Genomic DNA, 13397 nt, shown 5'->3' with positions numbered 1-13397 from the left:
TGAATTAGATTTTTTCGTATGACTATCCCCTAAAGATATATTAATATTCTTTAGTGGATTTTAAGCTTAATATCTTTAATTTCATTAAAGATTTAAAATTGGAAGTTTTAAAGTACAAATAATTAAGTGCTTCTCAAAATACAAAGTTCCGTTAAGATTTATTTCCCTACATGTGTGTGAATGTTGTGGTTTTCCAGAGAAACAGAGGCAATGAGATATGTTTGTATATAAAGAGACAGAAAGAGATGAGGGAAGTATTTATTTAAGTAATAGGCTCCAGTGAATGTGGAGGCTGGCAGTTCTGAAATCTTGAGAGCAGGTCCTTAGGCTAGAGACCCAGGAAAAACAGTCAATGTTGCAGTTTAAGGCAGAAGGCAATGTGAGGGTAGGTTCCCCTCTTCCTTATAATATCAGTCTTTTTCTCTAAATGTCTTATAGATAAGGCCCACCCACATTATGGAGGGTAATCTGTTTTACCCAAAGTCTACTGAATTAAATGATAATCTCATCTAAAAGTACTTTCACAGTGACATCTAGGCTGCTGTTTTACCCAGTGTTGAGTACTATGGCCTAGTCATGTTAACAAAAAAAAAAAAAAAAAACTAACCATTATAGTCCACCCTTTTCAACTAGGCACTCACACATTTTCTAAAAGCATAATTAATTTCCAAATAAATATAATAAAACGATTATAATTCCACATAACTTGATACAACTTTTCTACATACAACTAGAAATATACTCTTTCCAGATAAGTCCTTGGGTAATGTTTATTCTTCTACTTTCTATCCTATAACTTAAATATTACAATGTAAATAGTACTTAAAATAATATTGATATAAAGTTTATACATCATATGTTCATGATAAACGGATAAAAGAAAGACATGCTTAGTATATATCCACTTATATATATTCATAACAAAATCAAGGAAGAAATACTCATGACAGTTATAATTCTCATTTACAATGTACTCACATGATCTTGGCTGGTATTTATAACTGCCTTCTTCAATTCTGGATTGCCTTTGCACCTCAGCCGGTTGTATTTCTTTACTGGTAGGATGACCCTAAAACCATTAGTAGACCTAATGGTCTAGGCCATTAGTAGACCTGCCTGAATTGGGTAGTTGTGGTTTTCCATTACTTTAATTACAAGGTATGATATTGTTAATAGATACCCTGAGGGCTCTCTTTTATTTTTGACATACTTTTCCCAAACTCCATTGTGAAATATAGTCCAGATTCCCCTATGATAGTTAGGATCAGTCACCCCAGAGAGCACAGGAAGTCCCTTTTTTGCCAATTCATTTAGAGGCATGAGGACCCCAAAGTAGCTGGTGGCAGTTTTAATCTCTAGTTCAGTTGAATTATTGTTATATTTCCTGGCATACTCATTCCTGCCTTTGGAACTGAGACCTTTAGGCCAGCAGAGTATAAAGTCATAGAGACAAGAAACAAAAACTTTGTCCTTTACCCTTAGTAATGGCTAGTGCATTACTATGGGTGATAATAAGTGGTGCCACTCCCATTACCACTCTGAATCCTGGAGCCATGAATCCTCACTGTGGTAGAAAAAGCAGCAAACATTGGATGCTGAATGAGAGCATATAGCCTCCCAGACAGCCTTGTCCCAGCCCTATAAATTTTTGCCACCTAACTGAGCTTTCAAAAGCCCACTCTATCATTCTGTCAAGCCAGCTGCATTAGGATGGTTGGGAACATGATAAGAACAATAAAGTCTGGGCCCATTGCTTTATTTTATTTGCTGTGGAGGAAGTTCCTTGATTAGAAGCAATATCATGTGCCATACCATGATAGTGGATGAAGCATTCTAAATTCACAGATAGTAGTTTTGGTAGAAGTACTGTATAAAGGGAAGGTGAATCAATATCCAGAATTAAGTGTCTATTCCAATAAGTGTAGAATGCTGCCCCTTGCATGATGGAAGCAGACCATTATAATCAAGTCATCATCATATAATTGCCTGTTCACCTGGAGGACTGGTGTGTATTTTGGATTCAGTGTTGGTCTCTGCTGATGACAGATTGGGCACCCATCAGTGGCCACAGCCAGGACAGCCTTGGTGAGTGAAAGTCTATGTTGCTGAGCCCACATATTACTTTTAACCCTTTCACCATGTCCATTTAGTTTCCTGAACTCATTGAGGTGGATAAAGATACATACTAACTGGTATCCACAGAACAGGTCATCCTATCCACTTGAACATTAAAATCCTCTTTTATTGAGGTTACCCTTTGGTGGGTATTCACCTGAGACACAGATATCTTCACAATTTTTTTTTCTATTGGAAGAGATTTATCTATATACCTCTTCCATTTTTCCAGATATGTTCCTTCTAAGTCCCTGACCATCCAGCAAACCAATGGCTACAGCTCATGAGTCATAGCTGTATATCTGGCCATTTCTCCTTCCAAGCAGTGTGAACAACCAGTTGCTCAAGGTTCTTTCCACTGGGAGGATTTCACCTTCAACACTTTCTTTTAGGGATGTTCCAGAAATGGGATACAGAGCTACAGCTGTTCACTTCTAGGTGGTGCCCATGTATCATGCAGAACCATCTATAGACCAGGCCCTAGTCTTCTCTTCCTCAAATGATTATACGGAATGCTCCATGAAGTCTTAGGTGCGGGCTGTAAGAAAAAGCAATGTAGCAGCAAAGGAGGACTTAAAATGTAACTTACTTATGCCCTCAAGACTTTCATGGGCTCAGTCTCACAAATATATGACTTTAACTTGGTGATGGAGAGCTGCTATACATGTCTGACATTATGGTTTGGTAGATTAAATAAATAACAACCAGTTTGTGATGAACAGCACAGTTCCCATGGTAACTTGGTAGCCTGTGGGACATGTTCAGTTTGTATGTACTATGGCCTAGTAATTGGCCAAGAGCTGTTTCTTGAAAGGAAAGTAATTATCTGTGGAGAATAGTAGGGCTTTGTTTCAGTACCCTAAATAGGCGCATTGCAGTTCACCAATAGTGGCCTGTAAAAGGCTCCAAACAGCTTCCCTATGTGCTCCTGACACTTAAAGCATCGTTGAATTTGTTGGACAATATGGTCTAAGAGCAGCTTGCACAGCTGCCTGGACCTGTCGCAGAGCTTTCATTGGTGCTGGGCCCCACTCAAAAGTAGCAGCTTATTTGGGTCACTCAGTAAATAAGCTAGAGTAATGCATCTAGAGTAATATTTTGCCTTCACAATCTACATAGGCCTATTAGATTATGTCCATTTCTCTTTTGTCCTTAAAAAGTAAAGGTAACAGACTTGGGTTGTGGCTCAGTGGTAGAGCGCTGCCTAGCATGTGTGAGGCACTGGGTTCAATCCTATGTACCACATAAAAATAAATAAATAAAATAAAGGTATAGTGTTGTCCATCTACAACTAAACATTTTTTTTTAAAGGTAGCATACTCCTGAATTTTTGTCACATTGCTTTTCAGCCTTCTGACATTCAAATGTCTTTCCAATAAGTCTGGTGTAACTACTTGCTCGCTGGGTTTGATCAGCATAATGTTATTAATGTGATGGACCAGTGTAGTATCTTGTAAAAGGAAAAGGTGACCAAGAGCCCTGTAAATTAAATTATAACATAGGACTAGAGAGTTGGTATCTCCCTCAGTAAGTCAGTGAAGGTGTTTTGCTGGCCTTGCTACCTAAGAGCAAATTGCTTCTGGTGGATTTTATGGGCAAGTCTGGAGAAAAAGGCATTTGTCAGAAAAATAGTTGCATATAGGTACCAGGGGATGTGTGAGTTTGCTCAAGGAATTGGGCCACATCTTTTACAACAGTTGAAATTATAATCACCTCCTGAGTAAGCTTATGGAAATCCATGTCCAAGAGCTAGCGGCCTTCTGTAGAGCTTGAAGAGGCAAAATGAGTTGGGATGTGGTGGGAATTGGTAACCTTGTATCTTTTAAGTCTTTTATGGTGGCAGTAATTTCCACAATCCCTTCAGGAATTCAGTATTGCTTTTGGTTTATTATTTTCCTAGGAAAAAGCAGTTCTAGTGGTTTTCACTTGACTTTTCCTGCCATAATAGCCATCACACCACAGATAAGGGAACCAATGTGGAGATTCAGTCAGTTGCCTGAGTATGTCTGTTCCAAATATGTACTCTGGAATTGGGATATAACCACAGTATGGTTTGGGGAACCATGGGCCCACTGTGAGACAAACCTGAACTAAAACTTTATTGACCACTGTATTAGCATTCTCTATAGGAACAGAATCAACAGGAAGTATAATTATAAAAAAGGATTTATTAGGTTATCTTATGCCACCAGAAGCTGGATAGTCCACAATGGCCATCTGCAGGCTGGAGAGCTGGAAGAACCAGTAGCTGCACAGTCCATAGGATGAGCCCCAGAACAATCACTGACAGAGTCCACTTTGGAAGAGTGAAGAAAATAGAGTCCCATATCCTCAGATGATCATAGCAGTAGTCAAGAACCCATTTCAGAAGAATTGAGCTTGCATCTGCTGCTGCTTCCTTGTTCTTCCAACTTTTATTCCATCCAAGCCATCATCCTATTCGTTGGTGCTGCCCACATTTAGGGACGGTCTCCATTTCAGTTGGCTATACCACATGTCAATCCTTCCTAGACACATCCTCACTGACACACCCATAAACCCCTTAATCCTCAGCATCTCTTAATCCAAATATCCACCCCCTTGTCAACTTGATATCCAAATATGACTCTTTACATCATACTTAATCTCCAAATAAACACAACAAGGTTATAATTCCACCTAACATAACTATCCTTCCTACAACCGAATACACTAGTTCTTTCCCCAGAATAGAAGAATAAACAAAAACACTACTAATGTTAAGTCAATCAATATTACTTTACAGAATGAATAACAGGAGAGTAACAATTATTTCCTCTTAATGCATTTGTAAGTATGCCCAAACATATTCTTAGTGGAATAGGGAAGAATTGTCAATGGCAATTAAAATCCTCATTTCTGTAACTGGTCATGTGGCCATAGTTGGTATTTATGACTACATTCTTCTACTACCCATTCTGTATTTCCTCTACCTTCAGCAACTACCTCAGCGGTCTTGGTTCTTTACCTAGAGGTGTGACCCACACCTTCATTCCTGAAGGGTCTAAGACATTTGTCATCTTGTCTGGATTGGGTTGTTGTAGTTTCCCATTAATCTTAATAAGGGGACAGAGTAATACCAAGAGACACCCTAAGGGATCTCCTGCACTCCAGGAGTATGCTTCCTTATCTCCATTGTGGAGTAACAGTCCAATGTCCCCTTGATAATCTGGATCAATCATCCCCACCAGTACCATAACTCCTTTCATAGTCTGTTGACTCAGAGGCATGAGGAGCGCAAGTGTCCATGGTGAAGTCTTAACTTCCAGTTTAATGAAATCATTGTTGTATCTCCAGGCAGAAGCATTTCTCCTGAAAGTAAGACTTCTAAGCCTACACAACATAAGGTTGCAGGGAAGAAGCAAAAACTTTCCTTGTGGGTTACTAGGAGTAATGATGAATGAGTAGTACCATTCCTGTCTCACCCCTTGATTCCTGGACCTGTGAATTCTAGCAATAGGAGAGACAGTAACATATAATGGATGCTGATTCAGAGTGTTCTGAAGGTTCTGAAGAACCTTGCCCTAGCCCTGCAATGTATTACCACCTAACTGGTGCTGTAACTGCAACTTCAAGAGTCCGTTCCATCATTCTTTGAAACCAGCTGCTTCAGGATGGTGGGGAATATGGTAAGACCAGTGAATCCCATGAGCATGAGCCCATTGCCTCACTTCTTTGGCTGTGAAGTGAGTTCCTTGGTCCAAAGCAATGCTGTACAGAATTGCTGTACCAGCCACGTGTACTTAGGCATGAATGGCTTGATCTTTGAGACAAGCATATGCTACTGGCATGAAGAACCAGGTAGTATGATTATAAAAAGGGATTTATTAGGTTGGCTCATGTGACCAGAAGCTGGATAGTCCACAGTGGCCATCTGCAGGCTGGAGAGCTGGAAGAACCAGTAGCTGCACAGTCCAAGAGGCCAAAGCCTCAGAATAGGAGGGATCAACAGTGTAATCCTAGTCTGAGACTGAAGGCTTCTGGAGAATCACTGGCAGAGTCCACTTTGGAAGAGTGAAGAAGCTAGAGTCCCATATCCTCAGATGGTCACAGCAGCAGTCAAAAACCCGTTCCAGAAGAATTGAGCTTGCATCTGCTGCTGCTTCCTTGTTCTTCCAACTTTTATTCCATCCAAGCCATCATCCTATTGGTTGGTGCTGCCCATGCTTAGGGAGGGTCTCTGTTTTGGTTGGCTCTCTCACATGTCAGTCATTCTCTGACAGACCCATAAACTCCTTAATCCTCATCATCTCTTAATCCTATCAAGTTGACCACTACAACTACCAACTTTCCTACTCTTGACTAGTGGACTATAGTAATGTTTTGTGTCTCCTGGAATTTCAGAGCCAGTGCTCAGTCGTCCCCCAAAGGTTGGATCCTTTCCTTTTCCCCAAAGCACAGTTACCCTTGTAGAAGGTCTTAGGTTCATTTGGAGGAGGCAGGGAGGAAAAATAATAGTATAAACTTTGGGCAGTATAGTGGGGTCCTTCCTTACCTGGACCCACCCTTCTCTTTATTCAAGATGCTGTAGGTCTGTAAACTAATACAAGTCTATTGAGGGGTCCTGACTCTGTTCTTATGGTTCAAGTTAGATTTTGGACCACTTGACTTAGACTCTTCTACTTATATAGAAGAAGTGGGAATTTAGTAGATATCCCATCTATTTCACTTCTAAGTACCACCATGATCAACTAGCAAACACCATAGGTCTCAGTCAGATTACTCTGTCAGATTAGACCTACCTTGCATTTGGTGAGTGTCTCCACCTTGCTCCTACCACTTCAGGATCCAACTGCCACCATTGCATTTAGGTTCCCAAATTCAGTGGCAGCAGTTCCCACTGTCAGGTCTGGCCTACAGAGAAGAGTGATCAGAGCAGGGAAGGAAGCTGGGCTCCTCTCACAAATTTATTTCTCACAGTCATGGTGAAAGGTCTCTTCTGGCACCTCCCAAGATTGGTAAGTAGGTCTTAAATGACAAATCCATTTGAACATTCCAGTCTCCCTAAGCCTTTGGATACCTTCCCTTATATACTAATGCAGGTCAGGTATTTCAGCTTCACTTAGCATAGGCCATTTGGGGTTCATGTTTCAGCCAAGCAACCAAACCATTAGAACCCTAAGAGAGATGGTGATGGTAAGTCAGGTCTGTTGTAAGACAGCTACCTCAGGGGATATCATTACATTCCCCTGAGGCAAAGTAGGGTTAATTTTAAATCTCAATGTAGTGGCTGCTTCTATTTGCAAAGACTCATGAGAAGTTAGGAATTCAGTGTCCTAGTCTTCATTGAGATCTTCCCATATGACTCTTATTCCAACTTCTAGAATCCCATTCTTTCAGTCAGCACCCTAACAGATGATACCCTGTTTAATTAGGAATTAAATATGCATTGTGATTTATCCACTCACAGGATGAGATTCCAAGTTTAGTTTTCAGCTATCTCAGTTCTGCATCTATAGAGGGTATGGGTTTCTTCTAGGGTGAATATAGATAATTTGGGGTTATTTATATGGTGCTTAAACTGGGGATTGAAATTTATGAGCTCATTTTTTTTCTTTCTCTATTTGGTCCAGCACAATTAGTATAAGTCAGCCAATCTCATTACACACTCATTGTTTTGACAAAAAATATTCAAAGTTATATACATGGTCACCCTTGTACATATTTGATTAGAAGTATTCAGTGGTAGTATTTTATGTATCACTGTGAACTATTCACTGCTATCTTTACTACTGGAAATAGAGTTATTAACACCTTTAACTCTAATCATATTAAAGAAATGATTCCAGAAACCTCAAAAACCAATTGAGGAGACTCATCCTTAAAATTCTCTTCTAGAACCTATCAATGCTAAAATCTGAATTTTGGTTCTCCGGAATTACAGGACCAATAGAATGTGTGTTGGTGGGAAGGGTTATGGAAGTAGAGATATTTGAGAAAGGGAAGAAAGAAGAGTGATTTATTTTAAGGAGTTAGCTCACTCAATTTTAGAGACTATCCATGGAAAAGTTGATGTTGTACTTAAAGAGTTTGAAGGCATCCTGTAGGTAGAGCTCCATTTTTCTCAGTAGTGAAACTTTTTCTTTTACATTATGGAGGGCAATCTGCTTTACTCAAAGTCAACTTATTTAAAACTTCACCTCTTAAAAAAATACCATCACAACAACATCTGGATTGACGTTTGACCAAATACCTGGGTACTGCAGCCTAGTCACGTTGACACAAAAATTAACCATCATACACTTGCTCCCAATCCATCCACTCATGGAAAAATGGTTGTGTATAACAATTTTTTCCAATGTACATATGAGCATATATACATAGAAATATATCCAAGATTGGTAGATGTTTGTGGGGGGTTATATCTATATGTTGAAATACATACAGTGCATATGTAAATAATACATATAAATAGACATTTGAGAGAAATGTATATCAAAAGGTTAAATATTTTGATTTACAAAATCTTGATATGGGTATAACTCTTGAAATGCCCAGATTTAATGATTTGGAGTGTTAGATATTTTTTAAGATTCCTCTATATAATGAATTTTATTTTCTAATACAGTGCTCTCAACGTGTATAGAGCACACACAGTATAAGTCTAAATAATTATAGTAACCAGTAGCACTTTTACACGTGTCCTGAGATAATTTCTGCCATTCTAGCTTGTGAAATAAGGTACATATTCCAAATTCCTCTTAAGGAGCAAAAGCTTTTGATTAAAACATGTTGAAATAGTTACATCTTAGATTTTGCAATCAAAGAGGAGAACTGTTATATGCTGATCAGTATGTTGGACTGTTTAATTCAGATTTTTAAAGAGCGAGAAGAAGATCTGAGGCGTTTGTCTCGCCCATTGGAATGTTCTTGTTTCCGAACATCTATCTGGGATGAAACTCTCTATAAGGTGTGTATGTTTCCTGGGTTCTCTCATTTTAAGAGCATGAAAAAGAGCTAGAAGAATATTAACAAAATTGAAATATTTTAAACAATTTCATGATTTGTTGTACTAAAAAATGAAATAATCTGCAACAAATTGAAGAATACCAAACTTAACATTAACAGATTTTGGTTTTAATCCTACATTGGGTCGACATTGTTACCAAATCATATTGAATTAGCCAGTTTGGGTATGATTAATTTGATACTGACTTTGTGAAAGCAGAAACTTTACTCACTGGCCATCATATATTTTGAACTGTCATGGTCTCAATTCTAATTGGAGTTGTATCTTGTATACAGGTACCTCTATATGATATAAACTAGTCTACCTAAGTTTGGGTAGTAGTAGAAGAAAAATACTTAGTGGAGAGATTGGAGAAGGGAATCTTAGGACGAGACATGTTATTCCTAGAGTATAGTAGCTTCAACTTTCATGCCAGATTGGAGACCAACATTCTTTCAACCAGGATTGTTCCCCTTGCTGGAATGGATACCACACTGCTTGAAGTAATTATAGAGATTATAACAATAATTCTGTACGGATGAAGCTGAAATTACCTATTGGCACATAGGCTCCTGCTTCCTCCCTTTTTTCTACTGATCTATTGATTTAAGGACTGTCTCCTTTTGGATCCTCCTGTGGTCAGACCTTTCCTTCAGACTGCTTCTGGTATCCATTGACAAGTCTGACTCTTGAGTGGCAAAGGATCCTTCTCTGTCATTGATAGCTAGAGCCTCAGTATCAACTGCATCTGACAAGTGTCTACAACCAGAAGCACAGAAACCTGACTTGCCAAGGAGAAAAGCCATTGGACTTTAAAAATAGCCATTTTTTTAAACTAATTCACTTTTTTCCCCAATATTATGTTGACCCAGCCTCACTCTAATAACATCATTTTGAGATACCTGTCTAGGAAGTACTGTTCTAGATTAATATGGGCCGAATTTCTCTCAAAGCCTTATTCCCATAGAACAGGTAACCGTGAATAAGGATGGACATGACGCACTGATAAGAACCAACTGCGGTGTGAAGGATGACAATACATAACACGACCAAAGACAATTGGCTAATCACAACACTGCTGTGAGTGACAATGTCTCTGCTGTGGTTAGCTTTGGTGCCTTCTCCAAGGTAAATTCAGCAGTGACATTAACACCGACCTGGGAATTTGGAACCTGAACCCCTATGCCTAAGTAATAAAACTAAATGGATCAGAGACATGGCACTACTATCTCTTACATCAATGTTGCATAGAACTGACTTAAATTTTTATATTAAGTTTTATTCAACAAGCGCTCATTGCCTATCTACTTGATGCTGTTGCATACCCAGATGACTAAGATCAGATTCCTGCCGTCTAGTAGGGGAGAGAAGAAGAAAATACACCTAACCAGACAAATTGGAGTGAAAGTAAAGGAAGTATTATAATGGAAATACAAATAAAAGGGCCTTAAGAGACTAGAGGGAGGGTGTGGATAATTTCAACTGCTTACATTAGTCATACTCCTCTGGATGAAGTCAGTTTTAGGCAAACACAATGGACCTTTTGAAATTCTGTTGGATCAATAATTTTACACATGACAACAACCTTTGGGAATGATAATACCACTGGTTCTCTTGTAATGGTATATTACACCACTGAGGGGAGGAGCCATTTGTCCATGTGGCTCTGATATTTTCACAAAATTGATTCTTGGATATATGTTTTATATAGCATTATTAGGTTCTTATCTTTAAAGAAATTTGCACTGTTGGATTTAAATATTTGTCGAAGGTCTAGATTAGAAGCTTTTTAACACAGTAGTTCATATTTTGCTACTTTTTTTCCTAAGGCAACATAATGGCATTAAATCACCTGTTTAATTTTAATTATCAATGGAAAGAAGTTTCTCCAGTATTTCAAAAAAGTGTTTGAACTTAAAACTATTCAATTCAAGGATAAAAATCAAATATAGCTTCATTTTCTCATTTCATTTGTGTTATATTTAATGTCAGTATTTGTTTGGGATTTAATTGTCATCATGTTTTGCTGTTTATATGTGATGGTTTATAGTTTATTTACTCTTTTCAAAGGTCTGGGACTGGCTAACTGTTAGTAATATTACATTATGCTTCTGTTCTGTTAGGCTTGGTCCAGCATTGTTTATCAACTGATTCCCAATGTTCAGCAGCTGGAAATGAACTTAAGGAATTTTGCTGAAATTATTGAGGCTGATGAAGTACTTCTGTTTGAGAGAGCTACTTTTCTGGTAAGAACTTTTTGTTCTGAAGATATATTTCACACAGTACCTTCTATTCAGGAACAGAGAACAGCATGTTTCCCTTTTAGGAAGAACCTTTTTCTCTTGTGTCATTACTTCTGCATACTCAGCCCTATTTGTAAAGTAATATTGTTGACAAGTGATCTGAAAGAAGTCCTTTGGTGTTTAGCTCCTTTGTAACTAGTAAACCATAGGTTTTTGCAGGTATACCCTATTAGAGGGTTTAGATTATTTCTGCTAATAACCATTTATTTGTGATGAAGTATTCCTATTTTCTCTTGAATTTTATTATGAAATTTATTGTATTGTCCTTTTGAGATAACTCTCTTCCCTCCCTTTTCTCCAAAAGGCTAAGGTGAAAACTGGAAGAGAAGTAAGGGTCAACTCAGTGATATAGCTAAGAGCAGATGGAGAATTAAAGGGGAAAAGATGCATGTTGATACTGTTACTTTTTGTATAAATTGAACTTAGCAACTATATTAGACCCTACTGTTTTTTGTATAGCCCTGAATAGAGGATGCCAAAGCTAGTATTATCTTTATAAATAAAATATTTAAATAACAGTGATAGAAAATAATTTGAGATGTCCCAACACACTGCATAAAAAAGTAATTGTTAACTAGCTTAGGAAATATAATTCTTAAGAGCAGCTCCCAGTAAATAATTTGTTTCTGAGTTCTACCACTGCTTGGTAATTTTAGACATTTCTTAATCTCTCTGAGCTTGTTACCCCTTTTTTAAAATGGAGATAATACTATCTGTATCATAGGTTTATCATGTTCATTAAAATGGGGCATAGTAACATTAAGCATCTATCACAAGCTTTGACATAGAATAGGTGAACTATTAAATGTTGGTTCCCTTTGCTGCTGTGTCAACTGAGGGCAGAAAATATAAAGTACAATTCCTCTTTTCCTTTGTAGAAACATTACTTACAGCCATAGCAGCACTGTGGAGCCATTCTTCCTGCTAGCTGATATAGCTGAGGCAAGGAGTCGTAACTAGAGTGACTTTCTGCCTCAGTCCAGTGGCATGTGTTACGTGCCTGAAATTACTTCTCCGAACCAGTTTTTTTTTCCTGCTAGTATGAATGGCAACAAGCAAGTAAACCATTCCATCTGTCTCAGTGTGCATGGCACAACAGGATTCTGCTTCAGCAGTATTACCATGCTATATCTACTACACAAGGTCTTAGAAGATAATGTTAGTAAGCTCTCTATTATTCACTGACAGTAACAGGTAGCTTTTGTTTCTCTTGATGACCAAGTTTAAATGTGATTGGGCTGGGGATGTGGCTCATTGGTAGAGCACTTGCTTAGCATGTATGAGGCACTGGGTTTGGTTCTCATCACCACATATAAACAAATAAAGGTCCATCAACAGTTAGAAAAAAGTTTAAATGTAATTGACCATTTTTACTGAGGGGAGTAAGTCAAGCAATGTGGATCTGTCCTGCTCTTTATATACAAATTAAATGTTGAAAGTTTCGTGTTACCTCAGGGTATTTCCCTGAGAATTTTCTTTTGGCAATTGACTCAGTTTTGCTTCCTATTATAAACTTTGCATTTGGCCTGTAGGATACTTGTATGATTTACTAAAATCTCAAAGTGTTAGGAAAAGTATTTTCAGCTGGTGTTGGTGTTTATCCTGAATAGATTCATTTAAAAATAGTCAGTTCTCAATGGTTAGAATTATCTAGTTAAGCTTTTAAAATGTAATTCCCAAAGCTACTTGATTATAGACTTCATTAAATTTAAATATAGTAATTAAACCTCAAGAGTTGTTATGTATTTTATTTTCCTTGTTTTGTATGTTTTTAAAATAAAAAATCATCCAGTGAAACATTGAAATAAGGTGAATATTTAATGATTAAATATTGATAGTTAAAAATTAAATTAAAAATTGAGAATGAATATCAGTAAACCAAAATACAGATGCTCCTTGACTTGGGATGGGTTTGTGTCCTGATAAACCCACCATAAGTTGAAAATGCATTTAATGCACCTAACGTACCAAACATCATAGCCTAGCAACACAAGTAACACTGAGAAGTATCT

At 37.8% G+C, this 13397-nt stretch overlaps 1 protein-coding gene across 6 annotated transcripts in view; it reads left to right on the top strand.

Moving 5' to 3' along the window:
* Nucleotides 1-13397, top strand: part of Rragb (Ras related GTP binding B) — a 41560-nt gene that overhangs the window by 14183 nt on the left and 13980 nt on the right. For all 6 annotated transcript variants that reach the window (XR_007344871.1, XR_007344870.1, XR_007344872.1 and 3 more), the window contains 2 exons: nt 8948-9043; nt 11206-11328. Coding sequence is in view for 3 of the 6 variants with exons in the window: in XM_048796717.1 (XP_048652674.1) it covers nt 8948-9043; nt 11206-11328 (219 nt within the window). In the remaining 3 variants the exon portion in view is untranslated. The remainder of the gene's footprint in view (nt 1-8947; nt 9044-11205; nt 11329-13397) is intronic.

The sequence above is a fragment of the Marmota marmota genome, unplaced genomic scaffold (genome assembly GCF_001458135.2).
Source record: "Marmota marmota marmota unplaced genomic scaffold, marMar, whole genome shotgun sequence".
Classification (NCBI taxonomy): Eukaryota; Metazoa; Chordata; class Mammalia; order Rodentia; family Sciuridae; genus Marmota; species Marmota marmota.
Note: the sequence above shows the minus strand (reverse complement) of the source record. Positions and strands in the feature narration are given on the sequence as shown.